At 37.4% G+C, this 22,709-nt stretch overlaps 1 protein-coding gene across 4 annotated transcripts in view; it reads left to right on the top strand.

Annotated features, from left to right (window-relative positions):
- Positions 1-22,709, top strand: part of arhgef10la (Rho guanine nucleotide exchange factor (GEF) 10-like a) — a 105,988-nt gene that overhangs the window by 72,191 nt on the left and 11,088 nt on the right. For all 4 annotated transcript variants that reach the window (XM_055160699.1, XM_020940250.2, XM_055160698.1 and 1 more), the window contains 4 exons: positions 6,668-6,754; positions 13,907-14,118; positions 14,872-15,029; positions 17,478-17,620. In XM_055160699.1, the coding sequence (XP_055016674.1) occupies positions 6,668-6,754; positions 13,907-14,118; positions 14,872-15,029; positions 17,478-17,620 (600 nt within the window). The remainder of the gene's footprint in view (positions 1-6,667; positions 6,755-13,906; positions 14,119-14,871; positions 15,030-17,477; positions 17,621-22,709) is intronic.

Raw genomic sequence — 22,709 nt, 5'->3', positions numbered from 1 at the left:
GATTCAAGACACAAATCCTGGTTTAAATATAAAGACATATTTCTAGTACATAGTTTACTGCTTTGCACGTGGTTTTGATGTAAAATGAATCATATCACAATCGTTTTGGAGAAATGTTAACAGAATATTGAAATAATGTATTGTGTGATCTTTCAAATAAGTGTATAAAGTGAGTTCATTTTTGGGCAATTTGCATTTTGAGCGATACCTGAACTTCAACCAACAAATTTACCACGTCTTAGCAAACTTCTCATAGATTGCCATTATTTTATGCACTGATAAAAAAAAAGGTTGCTGGATTTGCGTAAAAAAGTTATGGAAAGCGGTTGCATGCAATAAAATTATGTTTAGGCTTTGAAACTTTTTTTCGAACCCCTCTACACATATTTTTCTTAGAACATGAACGTCACTTTTTCATGTTGATGAAATTTGAACAAATTTTGCTGAATATGCATATTTATCTTATGTTACCTTATCATGAAATGTATGAGTATGTGTAATTTAATTTAATTGATCTAATTCTGTAAAAGAATACAAAAACAGTCTTTAGTTTTCCACAGTTCTGTATTGTCTTAAACAGAATCAAACACACAAGAGCACAAGTACAGAGACACACAGTTTGGAGCTGGACAGTGTGAAGATTTATTCCAGTGAAGAAGCTCTGGTCTCTGCCTGTGGACACACAAATAACACATGATGATTACATTCTGATGATCTACTCTGTTGTACATATTTAAATACACTTATAGCACTTATTACTACAATAATTGACCAGAACAGAATCACAAGAACATTAGAACTGTATCTGCAGAAACAAAACTCACCGTGTGCTGCTTTTCTTTGTCTAAACGTAATAACAGGTAGGGCATCTGGTATAAAGTCTCCTAGTGCCACATCACCTTATAGAAGAACGAAAACTGTTTCAACAGGAAGTTCATTTTGAAAAATTTTAAAATCATTTTACTTGGTTTACTTACTTTGTTCATCTGTGGTGTGTGTTTTGTTGGTTCTCAAATATCTTCCTTTTTCCTGAAACATCAGATATAACATTCATGAACTTCCCCACAGCTCCAGCAGAGCTCTGGAAATCACTCTTTGTTTGTAGACGACTCTGGAAGCAACACATTTAAATTTGAGTTCAACTGTCACCCTCTTGTAGATGGACAGTCAAAGACAATTTGTTTCAAGGAGTCCTTACATTAACTCTAATTTCAAATAAAAAACCACAAACCACAAACATGTTTTAACAATGATGACATTCTAGGCCAGAGAAGCACATAATAAAATCTTTAAAAAGTCTTACCTCCAGCTCTCATAATCCTCCTGCTCCACACTGCATGTCCTCTGCTCCTGGAACTGTCCTGTGTCCTGTTACATTTGAATTTTCCCTCCAAAAAATTGAGGAGGAGAAGTCCAGAGGGAGGAGCCTCACCACAGATTATAATAAAGTCATGTTTCCTCAACCTGATTAAAACATGCAGGTCTCACATTGGTCACAATCAAGTGACCTTTGTAAGATTTAAACATGCTGGACAGAGAAACGTAAAAAAGTCATGTTATTGTTGTCAAATTTGTTTTTGCAATTTGAGCAACTCTCTCGGACCGTTTTTTCAGTATGTCTATATTGTCATCTGAGATTTATTTATTTATTTATTTTTGTCAATATTGCTCACCCCTCTACTCTGTGCATCATAGGTTAAATTATAGCAGCATATAGGCCACCCAAAATAGTTAAAAAGTTCAGTCTATTTTTAGTAAATTTTCATAGTCAGATTAATCATTCAATTATAAGGTATAAATATTGGTGTAAAATACTTTTTGTTGAATATTGTCGTGTTGGGCTATTTTATGTACATTAAATACACCATGTTTGCAGTTCAGAAAATGCAGTTCATGATATCTCTATCTCTATGCTATTGTCAGGTGTACACTATACCTCGCTGGAGTCTACTCATTGATAACATTACGGTCTGTATGTGATGCTTGGAGCCTGTTTTGGAAGTCATAACTGTGTCCCTCTATAAACCTTAGAATATATTTGCTTGCAGTGCAAAAGTGCCACAAGGAAAAACCCTGCAGCTCTTATAGCCTCAGGAAGTAAAACATTAATTGGATTTCGGGGTGTCACTCTTAAACTGAGAACACCACTCTGTCAGTCTCACAGCCAAAATCTCGGTCATTAAAATGCACTGCACGCTCTGCCATTAGACCACTACCAACTCCTGCTGTTTACTTTGTTTACACTTGGCGAAAAGTGTTGAAGTGTGTATATCGTGACAAAACACATGCAAAAGCAGACAACTGTAAGGGGCACTGTGTAACTTTTCTAGGGAAGAAATTATGCCTTTTTGCGGACTGGCAATCTGTGCATTCTAGAAAAGTCCAGAATGGCCGTCCGGTCTACTAGCTGAACAGGCATGAGTTACAAGTAAGATCTGCTGCTCAATGTGAAAATGTATGTTTTGCAATGTATTTATGTTCAATAAAAACACCCATAATTGAACAAATTCAAGATGCATGTCCTTTTAAAGTCACACTGCGCAACATTCTAGTCAAAGTAATATATTCAGAGAAACAAGTGACTAGTGGATTCCCCCACCAGAAAAGTTACATAGTGCACCTTTAGTTACATTTGTGTTCCTGTTGCTTGCCTAGCCAAATCCACCTGGAAGCGACATCTGGAGTGGCGCCCTCTAGGGGTAGTAGTGAGGACCGACTTGCTGTTGATTACCAGGTCATTGGTACAAAACAGCTGGGAGGCCACCCTCATACCGCAACAACAAGTCTCACTGTAATTAGCCCACTAGCCTGTTTTTCCCCTCTATTTTCTCCCATCGTCCCCAAAGCACTCAATCAGGCTAACCTGTGCCACCGTGAATGTTACTCCTTTCTTCCTCTCTCTCTCTTTCCTGACATGACATCTGCTGGGAATTAGCTTACTAACTGCAGCTCAACTGACGCTAACCAACTACACCTTAAACAGGACAGGCAATTGATTTCTCTGATAGCCGGATCCCATTGATTTGTAAATTGAGCTTCCTTTGATACAGCATTAGCATGGACCTGTGCCGCTGCTGCGGTCGGTCGCGGTGTAGACTTGAGATTTTCCTTTAGTGCCGGTCGATATAATTTGCGCATGCACAGGTGAGAATGATCCTTGTTGTTCCACACACAGAGAACTCCTTCCAGCAGCTGTTTAAGAGGTCCAATAAACGTACTGCGGTCTTGGTCTATTGATCATACCGGCTTGGTAATGGGGACAAAATCTTTTCTTTCAGTCTTAGTATTCTTACAAGACCACAAAGGATCGTACATGTAATGTTGCTGAAAATGAGGCCCTGTTTACCTCTTGGCAGCACTGTTGTGAACTTGTAAAATATATATTGTGTAAAACATAGCTTCAACCATCATATATTTATTTTATAAGTGTTGCACTGCAAGATTAGCATCACTATGCTACTTATCTAGTGGAGGTACCGCCACCTTTTTATGTTATTGCTGTTTCAGTGTATAGCATTAAATTTATCTATATCCTTGACAAACAAGTGGCACCGCCAGGACAATTTACAGGTCTTATCTGTGGAGAGGCAAATCTGCATGTTTTTCAAGGCATTCTATTAACAATTAAACACATGTAATAGATAAATAAGTTTTAAGTCATTCTGTTAGACATTCCAGGTGAAGCAATGACATCTCCATTATTAGCATAATGCACCTTTTTGGTTTTTCATTAAACAACTTAATTTTGTAAAATGGTTAAAACTCAAGCATTTCTATGATAACTCTATTCAGTATGAAGTGAAATCAATTAAACTTCTTTTAGCGGTTAATGGCTGCATGAGATTTGAATAAAATGCCATTGAGATAGATAATTACATGTACTGCATTACCATTCTATTCAAAGTGAGGAGCCTCTCATTACAAAACCACTTCATTTACACATCAGCGCTTTATCTGAACAATCCCTCGGCACATTTCTGTCTTTGAATACCTCGTAAGGTCTGACAAATCCCACTAGTCTCGCTACACTCACTCTAGGGACCACTAACATACAAAGCAATCTAAGTCTGTGAAGATTGGCCCTACGATGCTGGGCCATCTCAGGTGACTGATAAAATCCTCCGTCATTGAACTGCCAGAAGCATCGGCTATTGCTCCGCGTTCCCTCCGGTCCACTGCAAGTCGCTCTGCCCTAACCACAGGGCTTCCATTTGGGGTTGCTGTTACGATGCCTTCTTAATTACCTATCAAAATACATTGGGCTGCACTTGATGGAGTGGAAACAGAAGGGTAAAGCGAGATAAAAGACAGGCAGGGACACAGGAGGATGTGCAGGCAAAGAAAAACTGAAAGAGAGGCTGATAGGTTGATAGATGGCAGGACTAATGGATTTGCATGTTGAATTTTAATAGACTGGGACAGACAATTGCAGACATAGAAATTATTACCTGCCGAGGAACTGAAGATGAAAATTAGCCACGCTGGCTTTAATCTTTACATATTTACATTTTAAGTGTTCATTAATCTGTGCTGTCCCTTTACAAATAAATAAGTAAGACATAAGAAATATTACCAGTCTGTACTAATTGTCTGACTGTTTCTGCATGTTGGGTTTATTTGGCAACATATAGTAAACTTACATGCATAAAATTTAGCAGACTGTGAACATGAGCATAACTGATACATGCGTTTAACTTTGTTTCTTCTTGACCCACTTGTAGCTCCTTCTCACTATGTAACTTTTCTGGAGGAGGATCCAACATCTGCTTGTCTGCATGGAGATGTATTGCTTTACCTGGAATGTATTATATGACATAATCTATTTATCTTGCAATTATTCTAAAACAGGCCGAAAATATTTCTAAAAATACCTTATAAAACAACACAAACGTAGCTTGGTCTAATGGCATCACCTACTTGTCTCCAAGGAGATAAATACATTTACCCATACTGTGGAACATTCCTGGTAAAGCAATAACGTATCCACGGAGACAAACAGATCTTTCCACCTGAAAATTATACAGCAACTTTAATGACAAAAAGATATAATTTACCATTGGCAGATATTTGGAGATTTCAGAAATTGGGTTTTGTCCTCTTGTGGGCATGTAAACTAAATCTAGCTTTAACAGTTGAATATACGCTATGTAAAATAAAATAAAGAAAACTGCTTCACATTCGTTCTGGACAGAGAAAATGGTTTACCAGATATATTATTGTGTCATGTTTACAAAACCCTTTCACTGTGCTATATATTACCTGTGATTGATGCTTCCCACTGTGAATTGGATTATGACAGTAAAAGACGTGGTGCTCCTGTCACTGACCCCCATCTACACCCCTCTCCTTCACCACTCCTCCTCACTCCTCCTGTTACCGGCCACCCCCACCCACATCCACACCCACTCACTCACCCATCAACCCAACATGAGAGCAACAACACGCAACTAGCTTCTTTGTTGATCCCATACTCTCCCATACTCTCATACTAGCAGGCATTTTTGATGAAGAGCACATTTAACTGTAGGTGCTTTGACTTACTCTTCACTTCTTTCGTGCCAAAATAGATTTATATGCAGATTTTTTATTTAATTAAAGGTTATACTAGATAATTAGTACAGTATAAGAAGACTCTTCAGTGAACCAAAGATTAAACCTAATGTTCCTCTGCTCTTTATTTATCTGTCAAATCTGTGAGTTATAAATCCTTTCTCTGAATTAATTATACAAACTGTGTAATGTACAAGCATATTTGATTGGCAACATCTTTACATTCAATCTTACACTATTGTTTTATTTCAACAGTATTTAAACAAAGTTTTTTGAGATACAGTATTTTCCATATACCACAGCAGTAATTTATGATATATTGTGCATTGTAGGCTAGAGCAAATTTCACAGTAGAGGCTTTGGCATACTCTTCACTATGTACTGCAAATGTCAACTTTCGTCTTTTGCGTTCATGCTGAGATAGATTTATACTTTTTTCCAAGCTATTATTATTATTTGTTGTATTAACCTCTCTTTTGCCCTGATTGTTTCTATCCTGTCACATATATTTCTGCTTATTGCTTCGTTATTGCTTTTGCTCCATGTGTTTATGGAATCAAAAACTCAATCACATCAGAAAATGGAAAAGATTTGTACCTGCTTGGATTATTTTGTTTGGCTGATAGAAAAAGCAAATAGAAAATCAAATTTCATTAGACTGATAATAATAACTGTACAGGAGGCACGAGGCAAAAGCATACTCTGCCCAGTGAGGAAACAAGTTGTTTGTTGGATCTGTCATATTTTGTAAGTTGTCTAGATAATTGTTTTCCTCTAGAATACTATGTGGCAATCGTTTTAATAGAAAATACCATGTAGCAAATGAACAGGTCTGTTTGCAGGTTAGGTTGCACAATTATGCTGGTATGAAATGATATTTTCTTTTCCTTTTGTTTTCTGATTTCTGGAACAAGAGAGATAGATAGAATTTTGAATGTACCAGGAAATAATACTTTAAAAATGGTAACAGTTGGGGGTCATATTGCACAAAAATCATATTGTTACCTATTTTTAATTCTTACATTTTTTATGCTATTTTCATTTCAGAATGGGGTTAGAAGATTCCTCTATATAAAAAGGCCAAATGTCATAATGAATTCCCTTTTTGTGTTTGTAGCTGGAAGCTGCCTTCCACCATCCTGTTCACTGCGCATTGTTGGGCTTCTCTGCAGCAAGCACCTCCTTACCTCAGGGCTACCTCTGGGTATGTAATATACCTCTACACACTCATAATTCACTTTAATACACCAGTATAAGTATAAGACTGCATACATTTGAGCTGCTGATAAATCCCACTTTCAAGACAATTACTGTAACATTTAAACACCCCTTTTAGACTCAGTTCTCATTTATTAAACAGGTATAAAATGTATCTTAAGGCGATGGCCATTTTTCCCGGTAAAATATCTCACTAACTATGAATTAATGTGTTCTGAAAGCAGGAGGTATCACAATGCTTTATGATGAGGGAGCTAAATGGTACTGCAAGGCTATATACCATTACATTGTCTAGACTAGTGGGATTTGGGGAAAAGTGTAATATTTATAGAGAAAATACACAACGGTTGCTATTAATCATCAACATATCATTGCCCTTGCCTTACAGAAAAGTTATGTAATTTATCACATAATGCCTCTTTGACCTAAAATGTAGTTAACACAAAAACAGCCTCAGATTTCCTCTGTGTTGGTGTGTGTATGTGTCTAAGTAAAAGGTACTGTCATGTACTTTTTACCGTCATGTATTCTAAAAGCATTACAGTTAAAAGCTTTTTCAGTTCCGATACTGATTCCGATAATATAGCTTAAGTATCTGCCAATATCCGAGATTATCCGATACTTGTGCAGAGAATGAAAACAGTATTTATTTCCTGAAAACGAAAATAAAATAAGACAGAACTGATCCAAATGTGGTATATACCTGTTATTTATCCCTCAAGTAATTACACATTTTTGTATTAATACAAGTAAAACATTATGAACATTAGAACTTTCTGGGCTGACTATGACTAGTAAATAGTCTTATTACATCAATTTATTTGTCCAACAATGATATCGGCTGATCTGATAATTGGAAGTCGATATCTGATCCAGCAATTTTGTGATGTTATTTTGTTGCCTAGAATGCCCCACAGTGTTATGGTTAATACCTTGATATTAGTATTAAGGTATTTGACCACTGGGGCATCTCTTGAGGAGATTTGAGCACCACAGCGCAGTGCTCGACGATCCATCTCTATGACGCTGTATCTAAGGCTTGGACTACCTTAGTTGACCTATTGTGCCTCTTTTGACTTGTGCCTGGAGGAAACCCACCCAGACAGGGAAAACATATAAACTGCACAGAAAGGGTTGGTCGACCTGGAGGATGGAACCTTGTTGCTGTGAAGTGTGAGTGCTAGGCACTCCGCCACCTATTGTTATTATTATTATTGTTATTTCTCCAAATTAACAACTCCTTTGATGTTTTCCAGTCAGGTTTTAGAGCCCACCACAGCACTGAGACTGCTCTTATCAAGGTGACAAATGACATCCGCCTGAACACTGATGCAGGCAAAGTCTCAGTCTTGATCTCTGGTACTGTACTAAACTGGTTCAAGTCCTATCTAGAAGACAGGAAGTATTTTGTTGAAATTGGAAACTGTGTCTCAGATCACATGGCCCTGACCTGTGGGGTGCCTCAGGGGTCAATCCTGGGCCCCCTGTTGTTCAATCTCTACATGCTGCCATTAGGCCAGTTAATAAGCAGCAATAATGTGTCCTACCACAATTATGCAGATGACACTCAGATCTATGTCTCTCTGGCAGCAGGAGACTATGGACCAGTGGACTCACTTTGTCACTGCATCCAACAGATCAGTGTGTGGATGCAAAACAACTTTCTCCAGCTAAACTCTGACAAGACTGAAGTCATAGTCTTTGGTCCACAGAAACAAAGGGACAGTGTCAGCAGTCACCTCCAGTCTCTCTCTTTAAAACCTTCAAATCAGGCAAGAAATCTAGGGGTAATAATGGACTCAGACTTGAACTTTAACAGCCACATCAAATCAATAACATCTGCAGCCTTTTACCATCTAAAAAACATAGCAAAAATCAAAGGTTTACTGTCTAAATCAGACTTGGAGAAACTTATCCATGCGTTTGTCTCCAGTAGATTAGATACTGTAATGGTCTGCTCACTGGTCTCTCCAAACGACCTGTGAGACGCTGCAGAACATCCAGAACGCTGCAGCTCGGGTCCTTACTCGAACTAGGAAGTACGAGCACATGCGTCCTGTGCTCAGGTCTCTGCACTGGCTCCTTTGGCTCAGAGACTTTAAAACAGCTCTACTTGTGTACAAGTCTCTCCATGGCCGAGCACCAAAGTACATCTGTGACATGTTAGTGTCATATGAACCATTTCGCACTCTGAGGAGCTCAGGGACCGGCCTCCTGCTGGTGCCCAGAGTCAGAACTAAACAAGGGGAGTCAGCGTTTCAGGTTCATGCAGCTAAAACCTGGAACAGTCTTCCTGAACATGTGAGACAGACTCTTCTGTGATGCTGTTTAAATCCAGGCTCAAAACATTTCTGTTTGACTGTGCATATAACTGAAAGGTTTTCATTCCACACTCTTCTCTCCAATTTATGTCTCTCTTTTTTTTTATTTTAATCTTCATGATTATTTATGTTCTGATTTGTTTTTATTATGATTTTAATGTATTTCTTATTCTGTAAAGCACTTTGAATTACTTTGTGTACGAATTGTGCTATTCAAATAAACTTGCCTTGTCTTGCCTTGCCTAAGTGTCAGATCTGTCCACTCTCCACAGATCTGACCTGTCACTAGCCTGGTGGTGTCAAATGCTTGCCTCCATGGAGACAAGTTGGTGGCAGACCTTCAACCAGAAAGGGCAACTTTAATTAAACAGAATGTACAAATACAAACTACTTTTTAGCCATAGATTTGGAATTGGGCAATGAAAGTTAATGTTCCATAACTCTGTTGCGTTCAGATTTACAAACAATACAAGTCAAGCTGACTTACACCATTGCTGAAAATGTAATCTCTGAAACATCCTCTGCGGCTCTGACCTTGCATGTACAATAACAAAATAAAGCACATTGAGGTCCTGTTACTGAAAACATATAACCCTATATTGTTTAAGCACTGCCATTGGTAGCTTTATTCCTAACACTACAGAGAGTGTAAGTGGAACCAAGATCAAATGGTTAGATGCTGTGTAGTTATTAGCAAAGATCGTATATCAAAATGAAAGGCAAGGGCAGCTCAAATTAGGTTAATTTTCAGAAGATAATGGTTTTGTAATTAGCTTTTAGTTCAGCATAACACATTTTCTCTTTTTTATTTAACCAAAAGTTACACTAGATAATTAGTGTAACAAGCCCTTACAGTGAGCCAAAGATTAGACCTAATGTTCCTCTGCTCTTTATTTAGTTGTCAGATCTGGGTTACAAATGATTGCATGGAATTAACAAGATGTAATGTGCAGGCATATTTGATCAGCAACATCTTCATTACTTTTAGTTTTGCACTTTTTTTTTTAAACACTATTTAAACAAGGCTGTACATTTTGTGAATCATTTATTTATTTTTTGTGTTAGGGAAACAATTGTTGTCATGGCCTTGTAAAGCTAGTCTATGGATGGTAATTAGCATTGGTATTGAACCCTGAACTCAATCCAAGTCAGAAATGATGACATAGGCCATAATATAACCTCAAATGAGTCAGTGTTTGAGGAAATTACATACATACATATTGTACTGAAAATATCTGGATTTACCCAATCAATAAATAAACAAATAATCATAATAATATACAGATCACATTTTCAGAGACAGCCTAGCCCAAACAAAATGATCCATATATATATTTTTAATAATCTAGTCATATTCAATAATAATAATTGTAATAAATGCATGATAGATAACTTTAATGATATATGGTGGAACATTCCAAGCAAAGCAATAACATGTTTGTTTAGATGAAAAATTGGCATACCCTTCACCAGAAAAGCTACACAGTGCATCTTTAAATTATATAGCAAATACGAGTAGATTCCTGCTGTTTTAAATGCATGTATAGACTTGGCTTCTAAAACTCTTAATTTATAATGGCAATAACTGTGGCCTGCATACTTTTGGTAAGAATAATTAACACTGGAGCATTTCCGCCTCCAAATGTTTCCACCTTCCTGGCAGGCTTGTCAAATACGGCCTGACACTAATCATGTTAAAGAGAGATGGGCTATAGGGATTTGTGCGCTTTGATCAAAGTAATGACATTGTGTATAATCAGACTGATATCCTGCACATCCTTGTTTGCCAGTACCTTACTTGTCCCACTTTTACTAACAATGTTACTTGGACTTACTGTGTAGTGTCATAGGTTCAGAGACTAAATGGAACTTTTAAAATATTTATTCTCATTGTTTAGTGTATTTTATCTTCTTTATCCAGGTTTGGGACCTGCAGAATTAGGTCTAATTTAGGTCTAAGTTTAATTATGGTAGGAGTCAGAAAATTGTTGGTATCTTTCTAACACTCAAGGTCACCTTACAGTAAAAGCAGGCAAAAAAACTATGGTATTGTAATATTATAATTAAAAATTATAACTGTAGCCATTTTGGAAGCAAGAGTTAATAACTTCAATTGCATTCATACTACTTAAAGGTAGTGTCTACTTAAAGGTAACATGCTACATTTATCTGGCTAAAACTGTCACATTAACTTAAGTTTGGTTTCATAAAGCGTACGCATAGACAATGGGAATGAATGCGAGATTAAAATTTGACTCTTGTTTGGTCACTGTATTTTCTTAAGACTAAAATTGTATATTGTCACATCCCTGCTTATATTTGATAGTACAAAAATACTTTTGATAGTATGTAAGTGATATGGTACTCCTTCAAAAGATATCTTGAAATAGGGATCACTATAGATGTTATCTGTGCTCTGAGTTTTATATTAGCACATATTGAATTTAACCATGGCTTAATACTTCCTGTCTGCACTCAGAAAGTTGCACCTATACACTCGATCTATGATTTCCTATCTGTGCTCCTATTTTATTATAGTGAAATACAATTAGAATAAAGTGGTCCATTACAAACTACTCTTCCCCGCTTCAAGTCTTGTCTACTACAGTGTAATTCTATCCCTTGCAATCTTTGCTCTGAAGTCCCAATAGATAGAAGCTCTTCTACCAGCATTCCCATCGCCTCTTCACACGAAAAAAAAAAAAAAAAAAAAAGCCAGCAATCAAACTTTGGTCAGCCTGGCTTTGTGGAGTGCCTGCCTTACACTGCATCTTCACCTATTGTGCATTTGTAGTGTCGAAAGTGCTAGTATTTTTCGACCCAGAGAGTGACCTTTTTGTGCATTCAAACCAGTGGTAATATCTCCGGGACAGTGTGTTTCGGTCGGAGTGGGAGTTACGAGGTTGCCTATAGTTGAAGTGCAGAGCGAAGGGCTTTGTTAGCTACCAATAGATACAGATTCTCTTTTAGGCGCCAGCTCTGCAAGATAAGTCCTTCCTATCTTCTCCCTTTTTTTAGCCTGTGCAGTGGACCATTATTTGTTCTGGCTCATTCTTGAGAGCCCACAAGGATTGCTCCTGTCCAGATTTGGCACGCTGATACAAATCAAACAAATGATTGCATGCAAATAAGGGTTGAGAGCAGCGGGGAAGAGCTAAAGACTATATTTAGCTCGCGTCACATTCGAACAATGTGATTCAGAGCATACATCTTGTGTAGCAGCGTGTTCTTTTTTCCCCCTACGAAGGACGTTTTGTTCTGTCTGGACATTCCCCGGAATAATGAATGAAATCATATTGAAAACCTACAGTGACAATTTAATTGTTTGGAAATGGAAAATATTGTAGTTGCATTAGGAATAGGATGAGGGGCTCTTGCTGCACCAAATTTGCATTGACAGGTTACCACAAAGGCTAATCTGTTTGTGGTACCACTGAATACAACCTTTGTCTTTTCTGCAAACTCAATTCCGTTCAGTCTATGGACGCACTGTATGAATGTAAAAAAAAAAAAAAAAAAAAAAAAAAACTAAGGCAATCATTTTCTGATTTCAATTTTTATGTACAATTGAATAGCATGTAAATACTACTACCATTGAAACGCAAAGATTTCAAATCTGCAGCATCTTACATAAGCTAAAACATAAGCTTTTTAGAAAGGCATCATTTTGATTGAGTATAAATTGTAAAATAAAATACTTTGTGAATGAAAGCTCGGCAGTAAAATTCCTGGTGTAAATCAGCTAAATGTACTGCTGTTGTATCCTTTAGCAAGGCACTTCAATAATACATAGGTCATGTAGCAGTTTCCATCCAAACATATAGCTGAGGAGTGAATTAATAGTTCATTGTAAATTGATTTTGTACATCTCACCCCAACATTTACCCAGCGTTTTTGTTTATTTCTCTTTTTTTAAATTTGTTTTTTTCTTTGGTGTGATCCCCATAAGTGCTAATTCCCTTGAGGTTAATTTATTACGACCCTTCACCAAACTTGTGTCTCCTCTCTGTCTTCAGATATTGAAAACATCTCATTGTTAAACAAGTGATAGCTCTCCCAAACCTACAAGAGCCCTCTCCTCTGATCTGATGAAAAGACTTGAGCGTTGAAAGAATTTGTTTGATCTCCAGAGATGACATTATGAATCCATTATATAATGTGTTTAAAGTTTGACTTATATTAAAAGAATGTGAAGAAAGAATTACAAAGACAAGGCCTAAAATGATACTTGACTGAATATGAAATGCTTGCTGCTAGAGGTTGTTAAACTGAAGACTAATTTTGCGCAGGTCCTCACTATTTAAGTCAAAGACATACACTGGAGATCTAAGAGCCCTGGCCTCAGCTATTTCTTTGCTATTTCTCCTCTACCCATGTTTTACAGTGCAGTATTTTTATAGTCACAGTATAGGGTGCTTTATGGAGGGGGCTGAAACAGTACTGCAGTTCAGAGGTATTATAACACTACTTCATCAAAACTACTTTTACAGATAATACTATTGCTACTGCTGCTTTTTCATGAAAAGTGTCAAACTACCTCCCATTCATGAGACACATTTAGATCTTCTTCTGTTATTGGAAAGTAATCTTTTGACGTCAAGACACTATAACGATTCTTTGAACCTCCTTAACCTGAAAGCTGTTGCACTGTATAGACAAAATTAATTTAATTTTATTTTTTCAAGTATGTGACATATTTTGGTCTTTTGATAATTTTCTGCAAAAGAAACTGTAACAAATGCTTTCTATGTTTATGCAGTCTTGTATTTTGATTTGGTGAACCTCAGCCATGATCCTTTCTCATCTCTCTCCCTCAGGTCGCCGGTGGAGGCGAGGCGTCACAGGGGCAGATAGAGATCTTTTCTCTCAACAGGCCTGTGCCCAGGGCAGTCAAGAGCCTGCAGTTGGGTGCGGCCGTGCGCTGTCTGGAGTATGTACCTGAGCTCTGTACCAATGAGGACGAGGCTGCACTTCCCAAGTCTCCCACCGGGAGCAGCTCCAACATTTGTGTTGGTTTGGACGATGGGCGGTAAGACTCATAATCACAAAACCATCTGTGGCCGCACAATAGAAGTAAACACGCCTGTGTGCTGATTTAGGAGAGTCAACTTTAAAATTGGATTTGTCACAATAAATACTTTGTAATATTCGGTAAAAATAATGTCCCATATCTGTTGTTCGACCTAAGCAGGCTTTTCAGCACTACATTATACTACTACATTTGCCTGTCCATATTTTATCGAAACATGAAATCTTAGGTGAAAACCCAAACATACCATCAAGTCTGCTGCTGCTGCTGCTGCTGCTGCTGCTGCTTAGATCACATTTTCTCTTTCTGTGTGAGATCTCTACAGTGTATAATAGGGGTTAGGCCTAATCTTATAGGTTCAGTAAACACTGATTCATATAACATTCATTCTGGGAGTGTGAATGGTGACTTTAATTCTGCAATCTGGTGCTTTCTGGACAAATAGCACAATTCAAAAACAGAACATGTCAATAAGTGCTATTCCAACTATTTATGTAAGAAGAGAAACATTTTATACTTATTATTTATCAGCCAGAGTGAGGTAAACAGCTGTTCGTTTGTCACCCTGAAGAAGACTATGATACAGTGAGGTTCAGATGGCATTTCTAACATGAGAAAGACAAAGTGGTTCCACATAAGAAGTGCTTTGCTCTGGAGTGCACTATTAAATCAAATGCTATGAAAACAAGGCACTCTGTCTTTTGAAATGACACTCATTTATCATGTTGGCTTGTTCTGCTTTGGTTATTCCAGTGTTGTGGTGTACGGCAGCGTGGACACTGCTGCACAGTGTGTATTGACCCTTCATGACCCAGAGGGCTGCCCAGTGCTGTGCCTCAAGCACTCCTCTCTGTTCCTGTTTGCTGGCATGAGGAACGGCACCATCAAGGTTTATAGAAGAAACCACAGTGGTAAGACACTGCCAGGACTGGACTGATCTAGAAGGAAAAAACTGTAGAAATACAGCATTTATTACTTTACAAATCTTCATCATGGTACTTTAGTGAGGCTTATAGTAACAGACAAGAATGTTCCTTAATGTGCTTGAAAATTAAAGTGTAAGAAAGGTTTGGTCATAATATAATGAATGATTAATGTATTCATAGTTTTTTCCACTTTACCTTCCTTAACCCAGTGCATTTCAATTGAATTTAATTATTATTCTGTGCTAAACTGAAACATAATTTTATTGAATAGTATGGTGTCAAATTTAATATGTGGTGAATTCATTATGATAAACTGCTTTAAAAGGTTATGCTTACTCAGTGTATCATCCATGGCTAATGGTTTTCACACCCTGTATGGATGAAAATAGCAGTAGCACGTGTGTGTGTGTGTGTATGCATGTGTGTGGTGTGACAGGTTTATAAGCCTCACACTGGGCCAAAAGAGGACTCTACACTCTATCTCCGCACTATCCACAGGCAGCACTAGCACAAAAGCTCTATCACCATTCATTCTTACCTGGCCACAGTAAGTCAGGCTGCTGCTCCTCTGCTCCTCTCTCCTCCCAAGCAGAAAGAATGATTAATTACACCAAGCTGCTGCCTGCCGATTAAAAATTACTATTCATGCTCTGAAAAAAGAAGAACTTTCAGAAAGCATTGGAGGCTGGTGGAAAATGTTTGTGGATTTGCAATGCATTTTACAAATGTATGCCCTTGACTAGGAGACTGCTGTCAAAAACCACTGCAGTAGTGAGAAAAATGCCAAAGCTTGAATATAGCCTTGCATCAAAGGGATAACAATGCATAAATCACATTGGAAAGATTTGAGAGAATGGTGTATCCAGGTTTATGTGAGACACACAAATTATACTCTGTCAGTCTTAGACATGTTTAAAGAGATACTTTGAACAAACATTTATTTATGTCTAAACAATTTAAGAACTCAAAAAAGTAATAACAAGACATAGCATGTACATGGCTTTGCCAAGGCACTACCACTCAGTGGTAACGCTTGGACCTGTAATAGACTCACAGTTCAAAGTTGAAAGGTGAATAAGCTTTCTTTTGAGCACAAATACTGTACACCGTACCATCAAACCATAAAATACCTTTACAAACATCCACTATGAGTGGGGTCGTTTTGTCACAGATCTGACCTGTCTCTTTTGGCGTTACCTGCTTCCATGGAGCTAGATAAGTTTAAAGTCATATTATGGAACATTTATGCATAGTGTATTCTTCAAAAGTTGATGCGTTAAAATATTCTGCAAGGCATATTTGACCCCATTGTATTTGGCACAGGTTTAGAAAAACTGCTCTTAGGAAAAAAGAGAGACCAGCGGGGGGGCGTATACACCACAAGTGAAATTTAAAAAGGTGTCAAAATGACCTTTATAACACGCCAAGCAATTAACCTGCAGAAGTCAGATGGCACTGTCGGGGCCTGCTTATAAAAAGGCAGGAATCAACTTAAAATGTTAATTGAATGGCTGGATGTACTCCCATCTCTAATTTGGCTTCAAAACACTAATATTTATGTAATTTACTTTATATTGTGCCACTGCTGCGTGTATTCCTTGATTAAAAAATGCTTAATTTTCACACTGATGAAGCAAAAGGGAAAAGCAAAAAGAAAAGGCTTATTTGATAGAGAAGTTCCAAAGTAGATTAAAGTGTTCTTACGCTGACTTATTAGCATGTGGGTGGCAATGCTGTGTTATGGCTCAGCACACTATGAGCATTTCCACAAGAACTGAACACACTATTAAGTCGAGCAAGAGTTTATATATTGGTTCTCATCTATTTTGTTCCCTCTTTGGTTGAACAAAGGAACTCCAGAGTGCTTAACTAAAAAAAAAAAAAAAAAACAGGTCATGCACCACAAGTGAACAACTGAATTTAGTGAAGCATGTGTGTAAATTGTTATAATGTAATATATAATGGTTCTCTGGGATAATTCTCAGTGGGTACATTTACTAATACATCTCCAGTAAGAATCAGATAACTAGAAAAATCTGATAACCCAATAATAAGATCTGATTTTGGTGTTTACATTATCAAGAGAAATCTGATCATCACAAACAAAGTACAAGACACAAGACAAAGTGCAGTGAATTTTAAAATAATCTGTAACATTTCATTTTTATTGTTGTTTTGCCACATTAGTTTGCCCTTTTTGCATCATTTTCCTTGTTAACAATCAGAAAGATCTGATTACTTCTATCAGATGTAACTGTTCATATGACATTTCAATAATCTGATAACTCCAGAAATAAGACAATGATCAGATTTTGGATGTGCATGTGAAAATAACCAGTGAATTGTCAGAAACCCTGCTGACATGCTTTTGTAAGATGTTTTCTATTTTTAATTGGTGGACTAAAGTGTAGTGTTTGTTTTCTTTTGTGGCAGATGACCTCTGGGAGCCAGAGCCGTGCCGGACGGTGAATTTGGGACCAGAGCCGGTGCGGACGCTGCTGGTGCTAGATGAGAATGTGTGGGCAAGCAGCGGGAATACAATGACAGTCATAGACTCCTCCAACTTTAACCTTCAGGTAAGCACACAAGCTGAGCGAAAGATTTGGTACATTTATGCCACATTTACTTATCAAACATCATGTTATATTTGACTTGTAAGTTGTTGCAACAAATAGAACATAAGAAGAGGTTACAAGATATTCACATATTTAGTGCATATTTGTTAACTTTGGTCATCACATTGCTGATCATCACTATCGAATTATTGGTATGCTTTATATTGGCTATCAGTACTAAGTGGTATGACAAGCTGAACGTTGTTGAGTATAAAGTGGATGCGTCCTAATTTTGCTGTTCTGAATAGTTTTTGTTATGTAAAATCTTTTATATTGACAGAACATAGAAGTAAAGTGTTTTGGGTTTCATACAGAGACGTGTCAGTGCTGTCTGAATAAAACTACCACAAATCCTTGGCTATTGTCAGAGCTGCCAGGTGGCATTTAAAAGACAGAGACAAAACTTGTGAAAGCTTTTTATTCTCATCTTTATACAAAATACAACTCAAACCCACAAGCACACAGTGTTTATTGAAAATATTCCATCTCCCTTTACTGGAATAAAGTAATTCCAAATATTACAAATTATATTACCTTTTTTACCACAAAGATTTTTTGTGCAGTGATGAGAAGTCTGTTATGGGGGCTCTAATGGATGCCTTGATTTTTGTTGCTGAAAAGCACAAAATTAATTATTATTCTGTCACTGATCACACTGTGTGGAGAGTAAAGAGTTCTGATTAGAAATCTAACAAAAAATAGATGATATTAATGTTACAATGTCTACTCACTGACATGATCTCATGACTGTAGCTAGATCTGTGCCAAAAATCAAAAGATTGATAGATCACAATCTCCAATGAGGTTGATCTCAAGGATAACGCATGCACATTTTGCAAGTCAGTGGCCAATCATGTGGCAGTCAGAGCGTGCTGGTGAGGATTTACACTGTTGTTTAGGAAAAAGCAGCCTGAGCCTCTTAATGTCTCCTCAGATGTTCACGAATTCTGACTTAAATCTGCACAATTTGACTAAAAGGCCAGCATCTCTCTTCCCCTGTCTCTGTGTGTGCATCTGTCTCTCTGTGTGCGTCTGTGAGTGCGCCTGTCTCTGTGTGTGTGCCCGATTCTGTGTGTGCACCTGTCTCTGTGTGTGCGTGTCTGTGTGCACGGTGCTGTCTGCACCCCTCCCTCTCTCTGATCCAGCTGCAGTTCCTCACCTTTTCTCCTCCTCTTGCTCTTCTTATCATTACACTCCAAGCTGCGCAAAGTAAAGGACTATTTTCTCACCATTTATGAAAGAAACTTAAGACTTTGCACGTGTTTCTGTTGATAGCATAGTGCGTGCGTGCACGTGTTTCTGTTGCTAGCGGTAACGAGCATGCACATTTAGGTTTAATATACTGTACAAACCTTTTAGTGTGAATTTCTCTGGAATTATTGGTCCTACCAACACGAAATAAAAACTGTAGTGAGCCTGACACCCTGTTCTTTATGCCTGTCTATGTTTTTATTGGGATGGCTGAAGATCGACTTGAAAATCAATCAATCAATCATTAATCAACTATCTCATATATATATATATATGTGTGTGTGTGTGTGTGTGTGTGTATATATGTGTGTATATGTATATATATATATATATATATATATATATATATATTATATATATATATATATATATATATAGACACATTTTTCTATTTAAAATTCTGAAAATAAAAAATAACCAATTGATCGGTTATCTCCCAAAAACAAGTTTTACCATCAAAACTCTCACACGTTGGCTGTGTGTTTTTCTGTGCTCCTCCATTCAGTTGACAGAGCAGCTCAGAAGTCTTAGTGCTGCTCTCAGCAACCACAGAGAATCACTGGTTTATGCAGTCTGACATTGGGGTTCACACTTTATGCGAATGAATTTAGGGCTGGAAAAGCTGTGCTTTTTGTCTAAAACCAGTCAGTATTTTATTATGTGTCTAAAATAAATCATTTTACAATGCATATACACATTACCAATTGTAGCAGATACATCAGCACTATTATTATAATGCATGTGTTCGCAGAATTAGACAAATTTACATCTCACTGAACATATACTATATGTAGGATGTCTCCTTTCCTACACTGTGCTGAGGCCTTGCTCCCTCTTGATTTGTGTGTGAAGTCCTTTGTTGTTAGATTTTGTATGCTCACAACTTGTTTTTACCGTTATGTTTGATTTTCTATATTGTAAGTGACAGAGTTTGAGCCAAAATTCTTAACCACATGAAAACAGACCTGCAGTATTGAAAAAAACAAGCTGAATTCACTGATCACGTGTGTTTCTGAATGAGAGCTTTGTTAAGTGTTCTGAGAAAGAGCCTGAGAACTGTGTGAACTGAAGAGAAATGTTCAAAATGATTTGACCACCTGTGCCCTTGTTCCGATACATTTTTGAATCAAATGATCAAACTAAACCAAGTAAAAAACTAAAGTGGAAAAAAACCTATAAACTAGACCTGAGATATTTATAATCCCTGACTACAACATAAAGCTTACCTCCTAAGATTTTGTAGTAGCACTGTAAATGATAAGAAGTGTCCGATAAGTGTCTTAAGGTACAGCCTGCCTGGAGGTGCTCTTAATCTTGAGCGGTTGCTGCTCCTCTTCCCTGGCCCTCCTGAGACAGAGGCTTAATCAGTCCAATGGCCACACCACAGCAGCAGCTTCGTTCTGGTTCACTCTTTCTCCCGCAGAGCTCAACAGGTCAACTCTGGTTACTTCTTCAGCTAACCTTGTCTTCCCTACTAATATGCCCTCCAGGGGGCAATAGCTGCTTTGGGGCCTTCATGCGTAACAGGTACAGAGAGGAGAGGGGTTTTTACAGCTGTATAAAGCAGCATACCTGCTGATGATGCATAATGTCCACAGTCATGGCTTTTGTCAACATGTTTATTCATTCATCTAAGGTCACATTGAGAACCAGGATCCCTTCTATTAGTCACACATCCATGTTCTAGGTTTGGCAACAGTACAAGTTTGCAGTTATATATCAGATCATCTATGAAGCTGGGTTTCAGATAACATTGCAGCATTCTATATGCCAGTGTTATTTAATACAGGTGGGGAGCATTAACATTTGTGAATTTACCTTTTGGATATTTCATGAAAAGTACAATGTAATCAACTGGAAAAATTTACTCTTGCCCTCCATCTGGAAAACCACCATTTATTTATTATTGTGAACATAGATTATAAATATCTTGTTGTAAAATATGTTTCAAATAATAAACCCTTTGTGGGTGCATTTTTCTTGTATTCTGGCTATTGCAACAGCAGTGATGACATTATAGCAAAAATTTGTTTAACAATTATAAGTTAAACATCTCTTTACTTATGTCAAAATAAGTAAAAAATAAAGTTATTGTATTGTCTGGCATCTATATTATTTATGGTACATTTCAGTTGATTGCATTCCCCAGACCCCTAACAGGAATATGAAGAATGACTAATATATTCTGTCACTCAAAGTACAAAGTGGCATTGAAAGAAGCATTGGTCAGAAACTAGTTTGCTCCTTAACTCTTGTCCGTTCCAATTGCCCTGTGGTTATATAAGATCTATGTCAGAACTGCTGCCCTTTTCAATTATTCATCTCATACTTTGCTGGACATTTAACACCACTAATTTCTCAAGTCAACCTAGTGGGGCCAGCTTTACGAATATCAATGTAAATTCAAAATATTCAGGGAAAGAAACCCAGGGGAGGATAAACACAAATAAGTTTTTATTCTGTGCTCCTTGTGCTCTTTGATTATGCACACAGCTCATTCTTCTGGGACTACAAGAAAATTATAGTCCTGACAAAAACCTCCACCGTGAAATTTCCTGGGAAGTGACAGACAAGTATGCATATGTGAAATATTATCATTCATAACAAACATATTCTCCTGCAGAGATGAAAAATAAAGATGATGTTTTGATAGCAGATACAGTATGTAAACACCATTAAAAGCAAAAAATAATATATCATTATGTTGGTTAAATATATGTTTGAATTAAAAATAAAATGTATATATGTGTTGTATGAATGTATTTTTTATTTACTTGTTTATTTTATTTATTTATTTTCTACAATTTAAAAAGGAATGCATATTCGGTCCATCCAAAATGGCTTTGTGTGTAAACTCACATGCTACTGGAGTAAGAGGAAAAGCTGGAAATAAGGCCCAGTAACTTCTAATCTACTACTACTAGTTATTTGTAAAGCGTGTTTAAGATGTGTAAAAAAAAAGTATCATATACTGCACACATGTTCAGCTTACACACTGAAGCATATTCCCTAAAGTGCAGCCACTGAAATGTTGCTGGGAGAGAGCAGAGGTCCATGTTCGTTCCTGCTAATGATTACACTGATTTGGCCCATAGAGAATGCTGGATATGTCACAGCAAGCCCAGTGCCAGCGGCTACACCATTTTACCCACTCACTGCCCTAGGAAAAACCTGGCCTTTAAATGTTGATATAATAAAACATTTAACTTCATACAAGGTCAGGGTTGGTATTGTTATATCATATCCAAATTATACCATAATATGTTTCCATGGCAATACTTTTTGCAAGAAATGGCAGTTAATTGTATAATAAAACTGTCTAATAGTACTAACAAGACTCATTACAGTACATTATCACTGTAATATTTGGAATTGCTCCCATTAAAAACTTTTGAGCAGAGGAGGGACCTCCAGCAGTGTATCTGAAGCTACGTGAAGCTAGTGCAATTTATTTTAGCCATTATTTATGAGAGTCTATGTTAAGGTTAAACAGTCTTCTGAGGCTATTCATAGTGGATAGTACTGTATTTTCCAAAAAGGTATGTGGGTTTGTGTACAGAGAAAGCTCAAAAGCCTCTTCATGTGTAGCACTAGTTGGAGAGTTACTGGAGCGTCGCAGATCCTTGTGGCATTGACAGAGTGTTGGCCAGTTGTGCGTTATTAGCCCGCTCCGCTAACTCCTCCACTAGAGACATTCCCAAACAGCGCAGCCTTAACCGCCTTGGACACACATGGGCATCTGGACTCTGATCAGTCCTGACTGGCAGCTCCTTGTTCCTTCCTCTTTCTATTACTTTTT

The sequence above is a fragment of the Boleophthalmus pectinirostris genome, unplaced genomic scaffold, assembly GCF_026225935.1.
Source record: "Boleophthalmus pectinirostris isolate CB_2022bp ecotype Guang Dong unplaced genomic scaffold, ASM2622593v1 HiC_scaffold_3, whole genome shotgun sequence".
Classification (NCBI taxonomy): Eukaryota; Metazoa; Chordata; class Actinopteri; order Gobiiformes; family Gobiidae; genus Boleophthalmus; species Boleophthalmus pectinirostris.
Note: the sequence above shows the minus strand (reverse complement) of the source record. Positions and strands in the feature narration are given on the sequence as shown.